General features: G+C 50.0%; 1 protein-coding gene across 6 annotated transcripts in view; it reads right to left on the bottom strand.

The window, feature by feature from the left end:
- Positions 1 to 23,392, bottom strand: part of DEPTOR (DEP domain containing MTOR interacting protein) — a 168,667-nt gene that overhangs the window by 12,268 nt on the left and 133,007 nt on the right. The window contains exon 9 of one of the 6 annotated variants that reach the window (XM_070477478.1): positions 322 to 8,814. The exons of 4 other annotated variants lie outside the window; for them this stretch is intronic. In XM_070477478.1, the coding sequence (XP_070333579.1) occupies positions 8,605 to 8,814 (210 nt within the window). In that variant the 3' untranslated portion in view covers positions 322 to 8,604. Of the gene's footprint in view, positions 1 to 321; positions 8,815 to 19,891; positions 20,227 to 23,392 lie in introns of those variants that run through there. One more of the 6 variants, XM_070477479.1, reaches the window with a different exon arrangement.

The following is a 23,392-nucleotide window of genomic DNA, read 5'->3' as shown; positions in this document are numbered from 1 at the left end:
GAGGGGCCGGGCGGGCTGCAGCTCACTGGGTCGCGGAGGCAGACACGACTGAAGCTGTTTGGCACAGTGAACACGTATAAAATAGGTGAGCGCGTAGCACAGGGAACTCGACTCAATTCTCTGAAATGACTTAATACAGGAAAGAATCTAAAAAAAGAGCTGCTATAGGAATATGTGCAACGGATCCACGTTGTTGGACGGCAGAGACTCCACAACGCTGTAAACCAACTATACTCCAATAAAAATTAAAACAACTAACGTATGTATTTATTTTTGCCACACTGCACAGCATGTGGGATCTTAGTTCCCCAGCCAGGGATCGAAACCACAGCCCTCTGCAGTGACAGCAGGGAGTCTTAACCCCTGGACCATCAGGAACACCTGAGACTGAGTAATTCAATGAATTTGTTACCAGGGGTGTTAACCTCAGGCTCCAGCCCCCACTTCCTGAGGGAATGCAAGCTGCAGCTGCTGAGAGGCGCTATCCTGTCTAATGGGAAGGTCTAATCATGCCTACGGAGAAGGCACTGGCACCCCACTCCAGTGCTCTTGCCTGGAAAACCCCAGGGACGGAGGAGCCTGGTGGGCTGCCGTCCGTGGGGTCGCACAGAGTCGGACACGACTCTGAAGCAACTTAGCAGCAGCAGCAGCAATCATGCCTAATTTTCGCCAGAAGCGAAAAACAAGGATTCACCAGAACTGGTTAAGCTGAAGCTGAAAGTGAAAGTCGGACAGTTATTTCCACCTCTTTGCGACCCCACGGTCTGTAGCCCGCCAGGCTCCTCTGCCCATGGGACTTTCCAGGCAAGAACACTGGAGTGGGTTGCCATGCCCCTCTCCAGGGGGTCTTCCCAACCCGGGGACTGAACTCATATCTCCTGCAGGTGAGCTCTTTACCACTAGTGCCACCTGGGAAGCCCATTCCGGTGCACACCTGCTCTCAATTATTTATTAATAAATTATGTTAGTTGATGACACGAAGAATGTGGAAATACTAAAACACCTGAAAATCACAATTTCCTTTTATTGTTTTCTGAGTGGGTAGTATCAATAGAAACTCAAACACTGTATTAACAAAGTTAATAAATATGAAATATAAATAAGTTGTATGTCATATCTTAAATGTAAATATGAAATACAACATATAAAATACTGTATTAGTAAGTCTAAAGACACCTATACCTATTACTTAGATGAATCAGCTTGGAACATCTTGAACGGGCAGCTGTGCGCCTGTGGAATGGACAAAGGGTCTGGGATCCAGCGACATGGGTTCAAGTCCTAGTCTCCCTTTTCTGGGTGATCCTAATAAAGGCATTTGTCCTCCTCTAGGCCTCAGTGACATCACTTATAAGACAGAGTTGGGCAAAAACACTTTCATCTTCACAGGTTCAAATGAATGAATTTAAAATTGCTTTGCAAATATCAAGCCCTATACCCACAGTGGCTCCAATTAACTTCTTTTCCTTTAAAAATATCTTTTTTTCAAGGTCATATGTAGAACCAAATGGAATGTACAGAGTGGCAAGAACAGTGTTTGTTTACTCAATAGACACAGGCTGTTGTCATAAACCTCTGTATCCTCCACTCAATTTACAAACTACAGTGTTGTTCTATACGAGAATAATTGCTATTGCTCCATTCCCATTTCCACAAACCTGTCTCGTGAATTCAGGGCACTTTTTTTTTCCCCCAAAGCACATCTTGTACAGAATCAGCAGTTCTCAACCATGGTTGAAGTCAGGATCATGGTCACGTGAGCAGGTCAGAGTACATCCCGGAGCAAACTACGACTAATTTGCAGGACAATTTAGTGCTATTGTAATGTAGATACTTGCTTCCTGGAAGAAAAGCTATGACAAATCTAGACAGCATATTAAAAAGCAGAGACATCACTTTGCTGACAAAGGTCCATCTGGTCAAAGCTATGGTTTTTCCAGTAGTCATGTATGGATGTGAGAGTTGGACTATAAAGAAAGCTGAGGGCCGAAGAATTGATGCTTTGGAACTGTGGTGTTGGAGAAGACTCTTGAGAGTCCCTTGGACTGCAAGGAGATCCAACCAGTGCATCCTAAAGGAAATCATTACTGGGTGTTCATTGGAAGGACTGATGTTGAAGCTGAATTTCTGATACTTTGGTCACCTGATTCGAAGAGCCGACTCATTGGAAAAGACCCTGATGCTGGGAGGGATTGAGGGTAGGAGGAGAAGGGGACGACAGGATGAGATGGTTGGATGGCGTCACCCACTCAATGGATGTGAGTTTGAGCAAGCTCCGGGAGACAGTGAAGGACGGGGGAGCCTTTCGGGCTGCAGTTCATGGGGTCACAGAGTCGGACACGACTCCACGACTGAGCAACAACAATGTAGACACTTGCTAGAGCTGTGTGTTTTCTGCTCCAGCATACTCAGGAGTCAAGAATGAGAATTCCATCCCCTCCCAATCCAGAGTGCTGACTTTAGAGCAAGGCGCTTCTTTCCTGCAAACAGATGAAGACTCTTTCTGTGTCGTCCAAGCAGAGGGCAGAAGCTGCCAGGTGAGCCTACACTGGAGAACACTTCTCAGGCTCGCGAGGGTGAGACGCGTCTCCCTGTCGCTCAGGGAGTCCCCGCAGCAGTTAGTCTTGGCCAGAACTGAATTCTCTGTCCCCTACCAAGTGTTTGTTTCCGTTGACCAACATTTAAAAATTAGGGAATTTTCACACAAAAATCTAGGTTTCTAGGGCACTTTGCTAGTGGTCCAGTGGCTAAGCTCCAGGCTCCCAACGCAGGGGGCCCAGGTTCGACCCCTGGTCAGGGAACTAGACGCCACATTCCTCAACTAAAGACTCTGCATGCGGTAACAAAGACTGAAGATCCTGCGTGCCATCGCTGGGACTCGGTGCAGCCAAATAACTAAACAAATAAAAACAATTAAAAAAAAATTCCAGATGCTGGCCTCTGTGGAAGAGTCTGAAGATCTAACCACACCAGACGTGGATGGCCGCTGGACCACGGCTCCATAGCTGCCCCTTTTAATGGTCCATGTTCTCTCGTTTGCTGGGGTCCTCAGCACTTCCTGTTTTTCTTACACCTAGCTGAGAGGCGTTTCAGATCTGTGATCCCTGATCTGGGGCCACCAGAGAGAAAGAGATAAGGAGAGGAGGGCTTGGTGCTTCAAAACTAATATGAAAGTGTTAGTCACGCAGTTCTGTCTGACTTGCTGTAACTGCATGGAGAGTAGCCCACCAGGCTCCCTGCCCATGGGATCTTCCAGGCAAGAATACTGGGCAGGTAGCTGTGCCCGCCTCCAGGGGATCGTCCCCACCCAGGGATCAAAGCAGGTCTCCTGCATTGCAGGCGGACAGGAGTACTCTCACCACCTGGGCCACCAAGGAAGCCCTAATTAAACAGTCTGGGTTCCCTCAAATATCTTGTGATGTTCATCTTTAGCCTCTTCCAACTTTGTAAGAAGGTTTTGACTCAGCTAAGATTGACTTGCGTCTTGTGTCACTTAAAATCCTCAACGATACAGAAATTTAGACATTTATTTCATTTTTTCCCCTTGAATGAGTGGGGGAAAAAAAAAGGCCTTTCAAACATGTATCCTGCTTATCTTTAAAGTAGTATTTTTAGAGTCAGGCTGCTGGAAAGACGTCATCTCTCCCTAAGTGGTCCCAACAAGTGCTGTGGTTTTAGCAGTTCCAAGGTCCTGTTACTAAAAATGTGCAAAATGATCTGGAAAGGCAGGTACTGCTATGCGATGTATTTGGTTTTAATGAACTTCAAACCAGCATCTCTGGTACACTATGTTCTGAAAATCAACACACATTACAAGTAACAACAGAAAGCACACAGCCCGGGAGAAATGATTTCTCTACTAACATGAAAAAGCACAGACACACAGACATGTGATGGCCCCTGAACAGACTGACCGTGGGTCTGTTCCGGCTCCCACCTGGGGTCAGAGGGCTTTAGATGCCTCCCCGGGTGGTTATGAACATTCAAGTGAGGCTGTGTGTTTTTCTTCTGTTTACAATTATCTTTATCAGATCAGTTTTCAAAGATTTGATTGCAATGCCCTCATTTCCACAGTTCACTGAAAAGAGCTCATTCCTAAGCGACCCGTAGTTGCTCTGAACTCATCTCCTACAAGGAGGACACCTTCACTTTTTTTTTTTTACCTTTTGTTTTTACTTTAAAATTCAAGTGTAATTGACTTATATTAGTTTCAGGTGTGCCACCATGGTGATTCGATAATTTTATACATTACAAAATGGTCCTCTCTAGTTACCACCTGTCGCCTACAAAGTCATTGCAGTATTTTTCACTATGTTCCCTATACTGTACACTTAGTCCTAATTTCCAGCTAGAAGTGTGTGCCTCTTAATCCTCCTCCCCTGGTTCACATGTCCGTTTCCGTCTCAACAGTGCTTTGGTTTTGTTTCTCTTTAAAAAAACAAAAAACACCAGTTTACTAATTAAAAAACAAAGCAGTATACCAGCTGTGTTAGAGAAGTTTGCAGAAATGGAAAAACTACTCATAATTCAAGTGAATATAACTACTTACTATTTTTGCATATTACCTTCAAGTTCTTGTCTTCCCGTATGTATCTTTTACCTTCACTTTACAAAGAAGGGACATGGAAGACATTATCCTTAATGAGCAAGCTGCGAGAGAAGGTGAAGGACAGGGAGGCCTGGCGTGCTGCGGTCCACGGGTGGCAGGGAGTCGGACACACCTGAGCGACCGAACATCATCATCCTTAATGAAGAGGAAGAACAAAACCCTACCAAGTCTTGGGTACATGATGTCTGAGCAACAGGGCAGTGCAGGAAGGTTCCGGAAACCGGAGTCGGTCAGGTAGGAAGTAACAAGAGAGGGGGCAGGACTCGGACAACGCAGGCTGCAATCAGGCTGGATAAACACCAAGGCTGCACCCCAGGCTTCCTACTGAGAAGGAGCCAAACCAAGGAACTATCCTCAGCACTAACTGCCCCCTGTTCCCGTGCTGGCCGCCGGCCGCTCACCGCTAACCGCTAACCCTCTGAGCAGACGCAGTGCCCTTGGGGTTGCGCACTGCACCGGAGCCCTGGTATGGCTGGGGTCCATCACAGTCATCTGAGGGTTCCGTCCAAAGTGGGGTGGGGTGCAGGACGCCCACTGCACCGGCACGGCCTCGGGGCCTTCTCTCCACCCGGAGATCTTGTCTCCACTAGGCACTCGGATCCCTGCCACGGAAATTTCCTACGGAAGCTACTCTCAGCTGTTCTTTTTCTTTCTGATCTTGAAAGAGAAAGAAGGGTTGGAAGGGAAGCCTGCTCCAGGCTTTCCCTGGAAATAATAAAACACTGAGCAAGACAGAGACCAAGACAGATAACATTTCAGAGACAGAAACAGTCACAAGGAAAAAACACAGACCCAGACAGATACAGAAAATAATCAGGGAGAGCCGAGTCCCGGAGAGCAGGAAATGGACGCTTGTCTAATCAAAGGAGGCAGAAAGCAGAACCAAGGTGTGACAGGCAAGCTAACGCTGAAATTCCCAATCAGGCAGAATCGTCAGATGTGTCTAGAGACCACCCTAATCAAACTCCCATGAAAAGTAGAATTCCTCTCTACAAATCCCACAAGGCATCCATGCTATCCTACTAGAAAGAAGGCTGAGGGCGAGCCAGATTAAGGAAGTCATGAATAGATTAAGAAACACTTGAAAGCTGTTGGAAGTTTAGAAAGAAAAAAAGGTGTATTTTAATTGATCATATTTCTTTAATGATGCATGCTCAGCAGTATCCGACTTTTTGTGACACTACTGACTGTAGTACATCTGTCCCCCCATCCCTGGGATTCTCCAGGCAGGAACACTGGAGGGGGTTGCCATTTCCTTCTCCAGGGGGTCTTTCTGACCCAGAGATCAAACCTATGTCTCCAGCATTAGCAGGCAGGTTCTTTACCATTAGCGCCACAAAGCTGTTTAAACTCTGCTCCAAATTATTACACCATGGCTTCCATAATCTAACATACAAGACTGTGAAAGCAACAACATAAATATTTAAACACAGCACTATATTTTTATGGATGATTTTAAGTTTCTTTCCTTTGTTATCCATACCTGGGAAAGTCTAGCCATTTGATCCGTTCACCAGGGTCACTTCTCAGGGTGCAGCTTGCCAGTCCGCATGGGCAGTGTCCTAATGGCTAACAGGACCACCTAACATTTCCAAAGTTCTTTACATGCTTGTATATTGAAGCCCCAGCCTACCTTGTCCCCTGAGAGACAGATAATCAGTTCCCCCCAAATGGCCACTGACACCACATGGATACACACCTCGATACAGCATCTAAGCACCTCTCACACACAAGTCTCTTAGGAACAATGATTCGATTTTTCCCTCCAGCATCTTTGAAAAATGGAATAATGCTCACCTCATCATCATCAGGGGAGAAACTGAAGGACAATGTAAGGGGCTGCTGCTGCCGCTAAGTCGCTGCAATCGTGTCCGACTCTGTGCAACCCCACAGACGGCAGCCCACCAGGCTCCGCCGTCTGTGGGACTCTCGAGGCAGGAACACTGGAGCGGGTTGCCGCTGCCTTCTCCGGGTAAGGGGCAGTTTGACTCTTTTAGTGTAACTCAGGTCCTGCACGGTGGTCCAGCGGCTAGGATGCTACACTCCCGGTGCAGGGCGTCGGGGTCCTGGTCAAGAACCGGATCCTACTCGGCACAGCTAAGAGCCCGCACGCCGCAATGAAAACTGAAAACCCACGTGCCACAACTAAGACCCAGCACAGCCAAATAAATAAATAAAATAAATACTGAAATAAAAAAACATAACTCAGACTAATCTTTACAACTGGGCTACACCTATCAGGTCTTATGATCCTCAACCAAATTTAAATAACCACATTTATTTAACTCTTGGCTAGAGTGAGGTGAACAGTAATGATTCCTGGATGCAGATTTTAAAGATTCCCAGGGGAAGGACAGAAGGTGAATAAAGGATTGTATAATTACCCTTGGTAACAATGCTGCATGTAACTCAGCCAGAAACCTCCCCCAAGCCACACCATTTGCCATGGCAGTTACATCAGCTATTTTGTGCCTTTAACTGGCGTTCCCTTTCTGTTACTGCGACCTTTGCTTCCCAGTGGAAACGGGCCAGGCAGACCCAGGGTCCGCCCGTGTCCTGTCGGTGGGTGAGAGTGTGGGCGTCAGGCGTCAACACGGCACGGACGCTGCCACGTTCAGTGTGAGGCACTCTTCAGTTGTCTGTAGAGTTCAGCTTATTCGCATAAAAGAAACACTCCTAAAACGTGTGTCTCCGGGATTTGCTGCTTCTCTCCTTCCTGCCTGCCTCCCCGGCCAGGATTCCCCCAGGAGGCTCCCAGGTGGCACAGTGGTAAAGGGTCCGCCTGCAGCGCAGGAGACCTGGGTTTGATCCCTGGGTCGGGAAGATCCCTGGGACCAGGAACGGGCAACTCGCTCCACGGACAGAGGAGCCTGGAGGGCTGCAGTCCATGGGGTCGCAGAGTCAGACATGACTGAGCGACTAACCCACAGTCAAATGAAGCATGGGGCAGTGGAGAAAGCCCCAGATCAGGAGTCAGGAGATAAACTCTCACCTCAGCTCTGCACCCAGAGAGCTGAATCATTCTGAATGTGCTACTTCCCTCTCCAAGCATCAGTTCTTCATCCAATCAGTTGGGCTGGCTGGGGAAAAAAATGTATATTTCTTAGAGACCTCACGGCACCTTTCAGCTCTAAAATGAGAAAAAATGCCGACTTGGGAGTTCCCTGGTTGCCTAGTGGTTAGGATTCCAGGCTTTCACTGCTGTTGCTCAGGTTCGATCCCTAGTTGGGAAACTAAGATCCTGCAAGCCATGTGGCCCAGTCAAAAATATTAGAGAGAAAAAAACAATGACTCCTCTTAATTAGTGATCAAACAACTATTTACTATTATAACAACTGGTTTCCTGGTTGCTTAGACGCTAAGAACTAGGCCAGGAGTTTGCTTCCATTACATCTGCAAGGCAGACAGGATTTTTAGACATGAAGTGGAGACGAGTACAAATGACGGAGTGCAGGAGGAGGCGCTCTCACGCACGTAAGTGCTCCCAACACGTAAATAACAGCAAGGGCAGAGGTCTGAAAGACAAACGATAGGGACTGCCCTTGCGGTCCAGGGTTAAGACTGCCTTCCACCGGGGGCGTGGGTTCGATCTCCGGTCAGGGAACTAAGATCTGACATGCGTGACGCCAACAACAGCAACAAGATGCATTACAGTGATGGTGCAGAGTATCCTCTTCACTTTCAACAAAGGACAGAACAGTTGCTCTCATTAAGTGTAACATATGTGCATAACCTATGATCCAGCAGTCCACTTCTAAACATGTCCCCAATATGAAGATTGCAATATGATAAAGTTATACAAATTTCAGAAGTAGACAACTAATCCATGATCTTAGAATTCCTCGGTAGTAGTTTCTAGTGATTTGCTTTGTAATATAGTTTGAGATGTACATGAATAATTTGTACATTTTCTATAGAGTACAATTTTTTAAACTCTTACTTTTTATAATTTACAAGTTCAGCCAAGCTACAAATTCTCTGAGTTATATTTTACTCTACTGTAAAATGGGGATTGTGTTTATTATGGGAATCAAACCTGATGAGGTACTAAGCCCAGTGTTTATCAGTGAAGCTAAATAAACATGTTTTTCTCCTCTGTCCCTCTTCCCGTACAATCTTTCCCTCCAAAAGAGCCCCGTGGATGCAGATTGTTGGAACAGAGTCAGCCCATTGCAAAGGTCCACAGGTGGGAAGCCAGTTGGGCTCTGGTTTGGGAAACAAAAATAGACGTCAAGTTGCAGTTATTCATTCAGATCAGAAATGTAAACATATTTACTTTAAATGGGTAAATTTAAATAGGAAGGATAAATTAGGAGGTTGTGATTAATATATAGTGTGTATAACATGACTGTCTGTAAAACAGACAACCAAAAACGATAAACCGTATAACACGTGTAACTAACTCGATATTTTGTAATAACCTGTAAGGGAAGAGACTCTGAAGAAGAATATCATATACATTTATTTATGCGGAATCACTGACTCAGTGATGATAGAGATGTGCTGTGCTGAACGCCTGAAAGTAATGTGCTGTTGTAAACCAACTATACTTCAGTAAAAGAAAGAAAAGCTTAAAAAGAAAACATAAAAAAACCCTATGGGGTGATAGGAGAAAAAGTTTCCCAATCCAACAGAACTCCATAAGTATAAAGAATCCATCAGTTCAGTTCAGGTGCTCAGTCGTGTCCGACTCTTTGCGACCCCATGAACCGCAGCACACCAGGCCTCCCTGTCCATCACCAACTCCTGGAGTTTACCCAAACTCATGTCCATCAAGTTGGTGATGCCATCCAACCATCTCATCCTCTGTCGTCCCCTTCTCCTCCTGCCCCCAATCCCTCCCAGCATCAGGGTCTTTTCCAATGAGTCAACTCTTCCCATCAGGTGGGCAAAGTATTGGAGTTTTAGCTTCAACATCAGTGCTTCCAATGAACACCCAGGACTGATCTCCTTTAGGACGGACTGGTTGGATCTCCTTGCAGTCCAAGGGACTCTCAAGAGTCTTCCATAAGCCACAGTAAATAATCAGCATAATTTTAAAGTAAGCAGAACAGTGGGATTCAGTTAGAAGAATCTCTGCTCCTGTCCCTAAGATATTCACTTTAACAAAGTTGTTCCAGAACTGAAGTAGTCATACAGTGTTTAACTAGACTCACGGATGGTCCTTGAACAAAATACTAGAGACATAAGCTGAGTCAAGACGTCATAGATCTATTGAATGAGTTCCTTCCATCCACAGAATGCTGTATGTTTATAAACACACAGATTCAACAAGGTACTACTCAGGAGTTGTGAACATTCCTGGAGGAAATAAATTATGTGTCTGTGCTTATTGCATAACAGCTCTGACAGCAGAACACTGTTCCTGGAAAAAAAGAAAAAGAAAACTTGCAGCTGTAGGTTCGGTTCCATAAATCTCTCCACCAAGTATGCAGCTGGCTAGAGAGTGGCTGGCGTGGGAGGAGGCAGAGATCCGGTTCTCAGACAAACACAGGAGCCGCTCTCCGGAGAATTACAGCCTTCCCCGCATTTGATGCCTTTTCAGAGGCTATAGGGCTCTGTGGTGTCCCCAGAGAGCAGACTCCACAATTAGCCCTGAAGGAAAGCCAATGTGTGCAAGAACAACTTTCTTTCACAATACAACAAGGACAACAACAAACAGCAGCTAAAGAACTTTTGTAGCCAACGGAAAATTGGAAGTGCTTGCTGGATTCAAAGAGTCTGCTCCCTTCCAGCCCAAACCAGTCAAAGGTGTGTTCCAGACTCAGGCCCAGCCTTGGTCCACTCTGCCCGGTAGCACGGGGCGGCAGTGGTCGTGACGCCCTGCTGGGGATTCGGCCGAGAGGAGCTCGGGGTCAGCCCAGAGAGCCTGGGGCTCCCCAAGTCGGGGTGAACGTGCGCCTTCCTGGGCGTGCTCCGAGACGCGGGCCAGGCTGACAGAGGAGCCGTGGCCCACGCTGGCAGTTCTGTCACCCTACAGGCAACGCGTGACTGCACGGGGACCGCGTCCAGGGTCTGCGTGAGCTGAAGACTGCACGCTTTTGGCCCGGTGCTCTGCCCACGTTATAAGAAGGTTCAGGGAACCGAAGAGAAGCGACGCGGGCGCCGATAACCCCGGGACCCCCTGGACGTCCTGCTCTGCTGGAGGAACCCGACACCCGGGCGGCTCCACACGGCGGGAGATACGCTGTGATCACGCCCCCCGCTCCGCCCACACACAGCTGGCGCCCCGGGGACGCAGGAAGCCCCCTAGAATTCCCCTCTTTGCAGACTGGGTCTTCCACCAGCTGGAGACACGCTCCAACCACAAGCATTCACTCCCACAGGAGCCGACGGCCAAAGCAAAGAGGCTCCAGGTCACGCTTCCTCACTGACCCCGAATTCTTTCCTCCACAAGAAACCCTTACTCAATTAGTGGTTTACCCTTAGAGTGTTTCTCGTTAGCCCATTTGACACCCAGAAATTATTATGCTTTTTTTCTGAATTATAATTTTTTCTGAATTATACTGAATTATGTTTTCTGAATTTTTTTCTGAATTATAAAATGTAAAATTAATATACCCAAGATGTCCACATTCAATGAGATACAGAACACATTAACATTATTCATAAGGTTATTCATGTTTTTATAATGCAAAAACATGCATTACAACTTTGTTTTCACAAATGCTATGTGTTTTCCATATAGTTTCTAAATTTATTTGTTTTTGATTGGAAGATCATTGCTTCACAGGGCTGTGCTGGTCTCTGCCGTCCACCAGCATGTGTCAGCCACAGGTGTGCACGTGTCCCCTCTGTCCTGAGCCTCTATCCCACCGCCATCCCCCCAGGCGTTTTTCATAGATTATTTTAATCACAAGGGGGGTCTGTTGTGCACTGATGGTGTTTTCTAGCATGTCAGTGTGAGTCCGATCTTCTGCCTTTACCGTTTTACTCGGCCGTGCCGCACAGCTGCGGGCTCGCAGGCCCCACCGTGGGTGGAGCTCAGGCCCCCGAGCCTGAGGATCTTCTGCCTTTACTGTTTCACTCGGCTGTGCCGCACAGCTGCGGGCTCGCAGGCCCCACCGCAGGTGGCGCTCAGACCCCTGCAGTGCAGCGGGGAGGCCTCGCCGCTGGGCGGCAGGGCCTCCTGAGTGAGGGCAGTCTTGCTCCTCTGCTCCGATGTGGGCTGAGAACGAAAGGCACGTGTGCACGCGCGTGCATGTGCGCTCTGTACAGACGCGCACACCCCTGTCTAGCTGGTGGGGTTTTGACGGGAAAAGTAAAAGGACTATAAACAGGACTAAGCATGGAGCAACCGCCTGTGGGGCAGGATATCTGGGACCCAGACCCTGAGACAGTCTCGGAGAGGGCTAGTGGAAACTGAGCTCCCAGGGAGGGGAGCGACACCCACCCTTCTGCTCTGGAGCCCCTTCCTGACTCGACCGGCGGCCGCGGCCGTTACGAGGACCAGGCGATCCGAGCGGCCAGAGAAGAGGCTGCCGACCAGCTTCCCCAGACCGTCTCAGCTCGGGGGCTTGCGCCAAAGGGTCAGGAGAGCTCCACACCAACGTGGCGCAGGGCTGGGGCGGCAACGCCGGCCACCTCCCGGCTCCCGCGGCATGGCCGAGCGTGTTATACTCCAGGTCACGTCCACTTCGGAAGCCTCGCACACAGACGCAGAGAATGTGTGGGTGTCTCCATTCCTGGGGAAATGCCTAAGCCCTGGCAGGGCTGAGAACACATTTTGCCAAGGTCAGCCACGTGGACGAGCTGAAGAGCAGAAAAGAAAGCAATGTCCACCGATGCGAAGAGCACCGTGATATGATGGAGGATTCAGGGCCCTGCAGCCAGACAGACGGGGGCTAACCTGGCTCTTGGTTCTGCCATTCAGTTGCACAACCAGAGGCTCTGAGTCACCCTTTCAGCCTCGGCTATAATTCAGAGCTAATCTGCAGCTCATAGGGCTGTGTGATGAAGAGGACGGGAGACGACACCCATTAGGTGTAGCACGTCTGAGCCCCACAGAGACCGGCTCCTCCTCCCCACCACGCCCAGAGGACATACCAGACACTGCTGCATTAGGCGGTCTACCCTCCCGGTCAGCCTGCATGAATGTTTACTTCTAAGGCTAATTCACTGGCTTCTCAGCCAGGACCAAACTCCTCTTGCTAAGCCTGTATGTAAGAAAGTGATTATAGGCTGACCCTGAAAAGCTGACTTCCAATCTGGGTACTCAACAATGCTTCCAGGAACATTTTCCAGATGGCCACATTCAGGCTGGTCATATTGCTTCTTTCACAAAGTAGCCAAAATAAGCCAGGTTGTGTAAACAACTCGGGTTTGCCAGAACCAGTTCTCTTAGAAGTTTGGAGAGAGAAGACCAAACCCAGGACTCCTGCCTTAAACACTTCATCCACTTTGGGCCCTGGCCTCAAGCAGCCAGAGGGAGCAAGACAGAGTGGGTTGCTGCTCACAGAGACAGCGGTGAAAGCAGCCTCATTCCAGACTGTGCAACACAGTTCCACACGCAACAGCTGCACCAGGACCGCGTGCAGAGAAGGAGCTGCCCCTTGTGTGGGCACCGCGTTATCCTTCACTGGACGGATCCGTCCACCTTCCCCGTCCCCTCCTTGTACCAGGAACATTCTGAGGGCCGGTTATTAGGACGGACAAAGATATAAGCAAGGGAATGGAGCTACTCGGTGTCAACTCAGCCAAGCGAGAAGCCCGCTTCCCAGAGTCCCTCTCCAAGGCCGCCTCGGAGTCGCGTGGGCTCAGGAGAAGTCCACGTACCATCTGGAAAGTGGGTGTGCAGGCCGGCGTGGCTCACGCTGCCCTGGTGACAGAGGCCGACAGAGACACCGTGGGGCAGAGACGCCGTGGGGCAGAGACGCCGTGGGCCGCGGCCCGGCCCGGCCTGCCCCGCCCCGCCCTGTGAGACTCGGGACCAGGGTCCTGCCCCCAGCCGAGGAAGTGGCTTCAACCCCACTGGCCATGAGCTCAGCATGCAAGGACGCCCCGGCGTGTCCAGCTCCGCAACCCCATGGACCGTACGGTCCACAGAGTCCTCCAGGCCAGAACGCTGGAGTGGGGAGCTGCTCCCTTCTCCAGGGAACCTTCCCCACCCAGGGATCGAACCCAGGGCTCCCGCATAGTCCTCCAGAGGTTTCTCCACCAGCCTCCCCAGTAATCCCATTCCAGAACCTTCAGTAAAGAAAGGTGGAGCCACCCAACCAGAAATAAAGGTTTGGGAACCATAAACAACCGAGGGACTCACTGAGTGCCCAGGGAGAGGGAAATGAGTCGTAGGAAGAAGTTATTAACACGCACGCAGCGACGCTAATGGGCTCACAGCTGGTTCTCCATCGCCCTTGAGGTGAGAGATGAACACAGAAGGGCTGGCAGCTTCCAGCTTGCCCTGGCGCCCCAACCACCAGCCTGTATCTACCTGCTCCTCCCACTGCCAGTCCAACAAGGACTCCCTCGCCCACCAGCAGACCCTCTAAAAGAAGCGTCAAAAAGGACCAGTTGCACAGGCTTGAGACAGAGGGTGAGAGAGTCAGAGCTCCGGCTCCGGCAGTGGAAATCTGAGAGATGGAAACTGACTACACAGACAGGTCTGGAAGATCTGAGAAGGGAGGCTGAGGACTGACAGAAGCAGGTTGACGGCAAAGGTGAGCAAGGACTCGGAGGCACTGCTGTGCGGATGAGACACGCTGGCCTCCGGATGAGACGGAACATGTCCCAGAGCGCTGAGTGTGTGGGGTGAGGACTCACACTGGGGGTCCGGACACAGAGCCGGTGAATGGTGCAGTGGGGGCGGGCGTGGACTCGGGACAGCAGAACGGAATGCCCGGGACCTCCCTGACGGTCCTGAGGTTAAGGCTCCATGCTCCACGGCGGGGCTGTGTTCCGTCCCTGGTGGGGGAACTAAGGGCTCGGATGCGACAACCAGAGATCCCACGTCTGCAAAGAAGATGCTGCAAGCTGAAATAAGAGCTGGTGCAGACACATAAACAAACAAACAAAAAACCCCAAACGGAACACCTAATTATAGACATATTTTTTTCCAGCTCTCTCTGTATATATCCCATCTCCACACGATCAGAAGCTCCGAGAGAGGGTGACCTCAGACTTTCCAGAGTCTGAGAGGCATCACATCGGGCCCCACACACAGACCTGCAGCTCTGGATTCCAGCTGACACGGAAGGGGTGGCCCACGGCACCTTGGGGCTTCCCCAGTGGCGCTCGTGGTAAAGAGCCCACCTGCCAATGCAGGAGACATAGGAGACCGGGTTCGACCCCTGGGTTGGGGAGACCCCCTGGAGGAGGGGACAGCCAACCACTCCAGTGTTCTTGCTGGAGAATCCCATGGACAGAGGGGCCTGGCAGGTTACCGTCCATGGGGTCGCAAAGAGTCGGACACCACTGAGCGACTTAGCAAACAAAGAACACTTGGTACCCGGCCCCCTGACCTCTCAAGGCAGCAGGCGGTCAGGCCACCTCTGGGCCCACAAAGACATGCTCTGTGCCTGGCCCTGATTATTCTGGAACTCGAGCTCATCGGCCCAGCTGTGGGTACATGCAGGCCACTGTGGCCCCACCGAGGTCCAGCAGCTGGTCACACGCGGCCCCAGACAAAGGCAGCTTTCTCTTTCGTCTGAGAGCGGGGGGCTCTGGGGGCCTCCTGGGCAGATGGCTGGCCTTCCCTGCCCCCCAGCAAGACAGCCCCATCTCAACGCCTGCCCGGGGAGCTTTTCCCCACTCAGCACAAGCTGTAGCCAAATCTGGGTGGCTGCAGGTCTAGCAGGAAGGAGGAGGGGGAAAGGAAACAGTTTCTCCTTGGCAGGGAAAAATCCATGTTTTAAACCGAAATACCCGAAACATATTTGAATTCATAAGAAATCAAACTCCTTAAACCAACCTTAAAGTTGCCTCAGGACAGCATACGGTACATTTTCCTTCTGTTTTAAAAAAACCTCTGCCGTTAAAAGAGAACAGGACACGGTGGGATCTGCCCAGGCTATGGGGCCGCAGCTGTGCCCTGGCAGCGCTGTGGCAGCCTCGTCATCCAAAGGGGCTGGAAGCCCGTCCTGGAAGCCCGTCCTGGAAGCCCGTGCCTCCTCGGGCCGTGCAGCAGAGCCGTGTTTGAGGCTGGCTCTCGGGGACCCGGGCTTCCGGAACGCCACCAGGCCCCGCTGCAACGACTCAAAGCTGCCGAGCTGAACGCAGACATCATGGGGGCTCGGGCACACGGTCGGGGGCCGGGGGCTGCCGTCTGGCTTCGTGAGAAGTGTGATGTCATGAGTCAGACATGCTCGGAACTGAAACGCAGCGAGGAAACACCTCCGTGGGGAACACACACCATCCACACGCCTTTGCAGGATCTTTCAGAGAGAAGCCACGGAACCCCGCCTTCCGTCTGAACCTGAGGCATGGAACCAGCATAGCCCCTCTTCCAAGCATGGAAGGATGAGGCAGCGCTGAGCACATCCTTTCAGAGGTCTGGGTGGCGCCTCACTTGGCGGCTGCACGAGGAAATCACCTGTGAGATTCTGAAAAGCGCTGATGTCCCAGCCTTGCCCCAGACCCGGCAGTCCCGCCCTCTGGATATTGTCGTCAGGGGTTCCCGGTGATTCTGAGGGATGCTGAAGGCTGGGGAGCAGTGGTCAGGGCGTTCCCTGAAGGGCCTGCATGTTCCTGCTCATGCTCGTTTTAAACCAGAGGATTAGACAGAACTCCAGCCCCCAGCTGGAATCCAGGGCAGGAGAAGAGCGGGAATTCGCTCTGCACTTCACCCCGAACAACTTAACCTGGGTCTCTGATTTTCTAACGTGTAAAATGGAGTTAATAGTACTTGCTCAGCTCTGTTTCAGGAAGTTGTGAGAAATGCAAAATATTCTTTGACCCATCTTTAACCAAAGCAAAGCATTTTCATTATTACTGTTAAAAACAGTTGAACATAATATAAACTCAAGAGAGGCCAGATCATATTAATTACTGAAATGACTATGATGGCAGGGGTGGAGCAGAGAAGGGATGGAAATAATACAAACTGGGTTTCCCCAGGGCAGGGCAGGCCAGGCATTAAAACTGATCTCTCTCTCTCTCTCTCTCTCACACACACACACACGCACAATTTCATAGCACAGTCAGGAGTGCTCAGATCCTAGTTCTGGTTATCTTCCTTAAGCCCGAATAAGTCACTTCAGTTCTGTGGACTTTACTTTCCTTACCTGTAAAATGAGGAGGTTAGACCAGGAGATTCAGATCCTGGGGTCCAAAGGTAGACGATCCATAAACAGTTAAGCTGTGTGAATCCGTAATTCTGTCTCTCACTTTCTCTCTGTCTCTCTCATACACACACCCCCCTCTTCTTCTAGAAAAATGCCCACAGCTGTCACTACATTCTCAAAGAGGCATGTGACCCCTACATAATGTTAAGAACCAGTGGAATCTTTGCAGCTCTAAGTTTCTGATTACTGGTAGTGGAAATAACACTTCTGTTGGTGCTGGAAATTCAAAAGACATTTTTATATGGGTGAACTTCCAACACATTTATAAATCTACCCTGGATGAGAGCCAATGACCATTGAATGCTGTCAACGACTTCTTTCCCCTCCCAGAAGTCAAACTAATTTGAAAGCGATGTCGAAAGACCAGCAAGGTCCACTCTGGCCCAGAGAGGCCTGCAGTGACCACAGCTGCGCGGGTCCCTGCCAATCAGAGGCCTTCTGAATATCCGCTCTCCGGTTTATGGGGAGGATGTGTGTGCACGGGGCTGAAAGGGAGCAGGAAACGGATCCTCAGGGCAGAGGCAGACAGGTCTAAAGACTGGGCGCAGCCGCGGTGAGGACGCGGACCAGTGCCAGGGAGAGTGGGGGCCGCAGGTGCTGAGACGCTGGGCGGAGCACGGCTTCTGACAGCGCTTAGTTCGCATGCTGTGAGAGGCTCCCTATGATTGCACCATCAGGATCTGCGCTTGCTATTATGGGACACTAAGGTTCATGCTTTCAGCCTTCCAACCAGCAGAACATACCCGTTCGGGAGCCTAGCTTATATTGGCTGATTACAGCTTAAAGATGAACTGCTTTGGGTAACTCGAATCCTTGGGATCCAGAAAGCTTGGAGACACAGACACATTCTTTCTGGTTTTCAAAGCTCAACCTTTACTGTCAAGCCTTTTATTGATCTGAATTTCTTAACTCACAAGAATGCCGTCCATCACTGTCACGATCTTAGAGGACACAGTTTCGCAACAAGCACAGGAGTGCCAACCCAAACGCAGCATTATCCTCTGTCCACAGGATCAGCTAAATCCCTAAGACACAGTAAGGGCATTTGGGGCTTATTTTTCCTCGTGATATAATCAGTTCCACACACTTACAATAAGGGTTCCAAAGCACAGGGTCCAGAGCCAGGCATGTCTGAATTCATACACAAATCTTAACCTCAGGCAAAGATCTTAACCCTCTGAACCACATTTTTTTTCCTGTCTGTAAAAATGGAGAGGATACCTCTGTCCAGAATTGCTGCTAACAGTGATAAAGCAGAGATAATGCACCTAGCACGGTTCTCATCACATGATATCACTCAACAAATGTGGCTTTAATTGATCTTAAAACTGTTCTCACTAGTTCTCCATTATATCTACTGAAAGGATCAGACGGGTGCCCCAAAATGTTAAACGGAAAGACTACATTTTTATACAACTACATTCAATGCCATCTGCCTCTTTACCTGAAATAACTAATACGTTGTCTGGACATCCATTTTCAAATTCATTTAGAAGACAAACATGGGCACCAACTCTGCACCAGGCCAGATGCCAGTGATTTTCGTATGAATGATATGGCTGCTGTTGCTCTGCGGGACACCTTATATTTGTCTGTCTTAGATTATAATTACAGAGCTTCGGGAACTGACTCCCATTTATTTATTTGACACTTGAATAATGGAATCAGTTAATTGAGATTTTAAAAATAACGGTGAGCACCTGTTAAGTGTCATGTGGTGTGGTAGTTGTTAGAATGAAATTCCACTGTCTACCTGCCGTGCTAAGAAGCTTTTTTACTCTAGTAAAGTGGTGATGCTGCTTGAAGTAGAGTCTGCACTGTTTCTACCCACAGAAGTTAATTTCTTGATTCAACAAACATTTAATGAGCATGTAGCAAAAAAAAAAAAAGGGTTAGCTATTATCCCCGCCCTCATAGAGCGTGTGTTCTGGAAGGGATCGAGGGAAACACGTGCGTATCCGTGAAGGAAATAAGCAGGCAGCTCTGAGAGCGTTGAGGGCTCTGGCGCACACTGTCGGTCTGGTTCAACTCACCTCATTCCATCCATTCTTTCTCTCGCCCTAGGCAAGGCAGAAGATGAAACACTCAATTCCCAGCCCCCTCTGAAGTGACCGAACAGTACAATCTCAGCCAATGAGACATGGGCAGAAAAGCTACGAAAACTTCCCTTCCTGGGACTTTCCTGGTGGCCCGGTGGTTGAGACCACACGTCCCCTGCAGTGGGTGTAGGCCTGACCCCTGACTGGGGAACCTAGATCCCAAACAAACAAACAAAAAAAGGCTTCCCAGCGAAACCAAAGAGGAGGAAGCGTGAAAAGTGAGGTGTCAAAGACAAGGAGCCAAGAAAAGAGAATTCCAGGTGGAAGAAACAGCAAATGCAAGCTTGCCTGGTGGCTCAGCTGATAAAGAATCTGCCTGCAATGCGGGAGACCCGGGTTCAATCTCTGGGTTGGGAAGATCCCCTGGAGAAGGGAAAGGCTACCCACTCCAGTGTTCTGGCCTGGAGAATTCCATGGACAGTCCATGGGATCACAAAGAGTCGGACACTAAGCGACTTTCACCTTCACTTTACGGAGAGAGAGCAACCACTGGCTTGAGGAACTAACACGTGGTGATGGAGATGAGCAAAGAGGAAGGAGGCCAGGAGAGGAGGTCTGCAAGGCAAGCAGAGGTCAGATCACCTGGGCCTGGGAGGCCGAGGTAACCCTCTGAGAGTTTACCCTGATCGCAACGTGGAACCAACGAAGGCCGGCAAGCAGGAGAGCGGCAGAGCCTGGCTGCCCCGGCTGCCAGGCGGAGAATGAATGAGGCCGCAGAGTGGGTGTAGGCGGGCCTCCCTGCCGGCCCAGGGCTTGGGGGGCTGCCTGTGCAAGGGACACAGGGGTGACCCCTGGTCCCATGAGCCTCAGCCACGGAGCCCACGGGCCACAACTCCCGCGGCTCCACGCCCAGGGCCCTGCTGTGAGGCCAGAGCGGCCACTGCGACGCAAAGCTCGCACACTGCGGCTACAGAAAAGCCCCGGCTTGCCGCAGCTAGAGAGTCTGTGTGTAGCAACCCAGAGCAGCCAAAAATTTGGAAAAAAAAAGTTTTACATGTAAAGAAAAAAAGAGCAGGTGTAAGGAGACCAGTCAGAGCCACAGTAGTCCTGGTGAGAGGAGACAGTGGCTTGGCTTTGGGAAAAGAAAGAAAAACAGAGGCATCTGAGATACACTTTGGAAGCTTCTGGAATGGGAGGGAAAAGAAAAGGCAAGCATGACTTCCAGGCTTCTGGTCTCAGCAGCAGGGTGGACGGTCATGATGTTCACCGAGATGGAAGAGACTTGGGGCGGGACAGGAATCTGGAAAACAAAGCGCTCAATCAACTCAGTCGATTCCCGTCCCAGGGGCCGGCCCTCTGCCGAGCCAGTGTCCTCCCGACTGGGCTCCTGTCGTCTCCCCCCCCCCACAGGCTCTCCTGGGAGACCTGCAAGCGGGAACTGTCACACCAACAATAGTCGGCTTTGTCTGGCAGAAAAAACTGCTGGGTAGAAGCAAGAGACTCTAAAATTAAAGGCAAAATGGCAGGCTCAGCACAGGACTTTGCAATCCTGAGCGTGGAATTCTGAAAACAAAGAAACGAGCACACTTACAAAAGCATTTATTTGAGACCATATTCCTACCAAACAGACACATCACAGTTCGTAATTAAACGTCTGAGTGAATAATTACCATCTGCCTCATCTCTGGACCTGAAGCTCCATGAGGACAGGGGCTTCGCTTGTTCTGCTTCCAGTGGGCCCACAGTGCATCACGTGCGTTAGGCACACAGATTCACCATCTCGTAGCTCTGGAGGCTGGGAGTGTGGGGTCACGGTGCTAAAGGAGACCCCTCCTTCTGGAGGCTGGGAGTGTGGGATCACGGTGCTAGAGGAGACCCCTCCTTCTGGAGGCTGGGAGTGTGGGATCACGGTGCTAGAGGAGACCCCTCCTTCTGGAGGCTGGGAGTGTGGGATCACGGTGCCCGCTGGGCCATGCTCTTTCTCCCGCTCTATAGGAGACCCCTCCTTCTGGAGGCTGGGAGTGTGGAATCACGGTGCCAGCTGGGCCATGCTCTTTCTCCTGCTCTATAGGAGACCCGTCCTTCTGGAGGCTGGGAGTGTGGGATCACGGTGCCTGCTGGGCCATGCCCTTTCTCCTGCTCTATAGAAGACCGCCTCCTTGCACCCTCCAGCATCCGATGCTTGCTGGCAATCCTCGGTGTGTAGATACATCCCTCACCACCACGTGGCCATCTTCTCCACACATGTTTTCACATTATCTTTCTTCTGTGTGGATCTATGTCCAAATAGCCCCTTTGAATAAGTAAGCCAGTCAAACTAGATGAAGGCCTAATGAGCTCATCTCAACTTGATTACCTCTTTCAAGATCCTATGTCCAAAGTCACATTCTTAGGTACTGGGAGCTAGGACTTCAATACGTCTTCTCTTTCGGGACCAGGACACACCTGAATCCATCAGAGTCGCCAGAATAAACTCCACATTTCCCAGATGCCCTTGCAGCTAAGTGCGGCCGCATGTGGCTGTGTTCTAGCGGCGACAGGTGCAGTGTGTGCAACTTCTCAGGGGCGTCGTAAAGGGAGGGACAGTGCCCTCTGCTTCCCTTCTTACTGTGTGGATACCTGGGATGTAAACCTAATGGCTGGAGTGACAGCAGCCATCCTAGACCCTGAGGTGGGGCTGGGAATGGAAAGTGATCCAAGTGAAAACACAGACCTCAGCGACATATCTCAGTCTTTAACTAACTTTCTTTCAATGTTTATGTGGCAAAGAAATACTAACTAAACCACTTGTTTCCCAAGATTTCTCGTAGTTCATAAAGGAAGCTAACTGTCCCTGATATACCACCTTAAACTGTGGGATCTTCTGTAGGTCACGCACTTGCAGAGACAGGAAAGACACTACTATATTTATCTTTACTTCCCATGACACCTGGATTGGTCATGGGTAAATCCAGGAGTATAGCTTTGTACAAGGATGTCCAGTTTTGGTTGGGACAGCTTCGAATTTCTAGCAGACAGAGGTCAGTCTGGGGAGGTCCCTGACTTTACACCTGAAGGCAGGCTTGGGGTTCCCTGATTTTGAAGAGACCTGCAGAGCTGGCCTCACACTATGTAGTTGGGACCCAGGAAAATTGGCTTCCTTGGTGGGTCAGCTGGTAAAGAATCCGCCTGCAGTGCAGGAGATCTGGGTTTGATCCCTGAGTTGGGAAGATCCCCTGAGAAGGGCATGGCAACCCACTTCACTATTCTTGCCTGGAGAATTCCCATGGACAGAGGAGCCTGGCGGGCTGCGGTCCACGGGGTCACAAAGAGTGGGACAGGACTGAGCGCCTGGGCACAGCACACACACACAGAAGGATCGAGTTCCCATCTGTCTGTGAAGGACTGAGGGGTTCCAGGCTGTCCATGTCTCAGCAGCTGCCCTTCTGTTTCCTGGGACAGAGTGCAAAGAAAGCCAGTGTGAGGGCTGCCCGGGTGGTGCGGTAGATAATCCATCTGCCAACGCAGAGGACGTGGGTTTGATCCCTGGTCTGGGAAGACTCCACACACCGTGGAGCATCACAGCTACTGAAGCCCGTGCACCTTGAACCTGTTCTCCAAACAAGAGAAACCCGGCAAGGAGAAGGCTTCACGCTGCCACAGAGTAACCCCGCTCGCTGCAACTAGAAAAAGCTGGCATACAGCCACGAAGACCCAGCACAACCAAAAGTAAATAAAAAAGCAAAATAAAGAAGAAGCCAGCACTGGACCCCACAGCAGATCGACTTGGGAAGAGCTCAGGACTATACTGAGATACTTCTAAACTTTGCCATTCTTTGGTTTGTAAAAGACTCCTTTTTCCACAGTTTCGAATAAAAGTGCTTAGTTTCACCTCAACGTAAAACAGGCTTGTGTGTGTGTGTTAGCCGCTCAGCCGTGTCCAACTCTTTTGCGACCCCATGGACTGTGGCCCACCAGGCTCCTGTCCATGCGATTCGGCAGGCAGGAATACTGCAGTGGGTTACCATTCCCTTCTCCAGGGGATCTTCCCAACCCAATTAACAAGAAACAAAAACAAACCCACTGGTACAAGTATAGCCATCAGTGGGACTGGAATTTGATGTAATGCCCGTAATTGTTTATTTCTGGATGCACGTTTAATAAACTCTGAAATTGGGTCACATCTTACGTTCTATGCATCTTATGATGAAATATGTTAGCTGATGCTCACGAAATGGCTACCATGTGACAGGCAAGGGGTTTGACACTTTATACACATTCCTTGTTCATCCTCACAGCCACACCATCAAGCAATCAACACTGCCATTTTAAGATGAGAACAGAGATTCAGAGTTTCTAAGAAAGTGACGGAATTGTAACGGCATGCTGCAATACGGCAGAAACGCATGACCACATCGATTCTGTTTCCCATGATATCCTATTTTGGCTACTGTTTTGTTGCTTTGTGCTCTGTGTTTGTAAATATA

The sequence above is a fragment of the Odocoileus virginianus genome, chromosome 15, assembly GCF_023699985.2.
Source record: "Odocoileus virginianus isolate 20LAN1187 ecotype Illinois chromosome 15, Ovbor_1.2, whole genome shotgun sequence".
NCBI lineage: Eukaryota > Metazoa > Chordata > Mammalia > Artiodactyla > Cervidae > Odocoileus > Odocoileus virginianus.
This window is presented reverse-complemented; position numbering and strand designations above follow the sequence as displayed.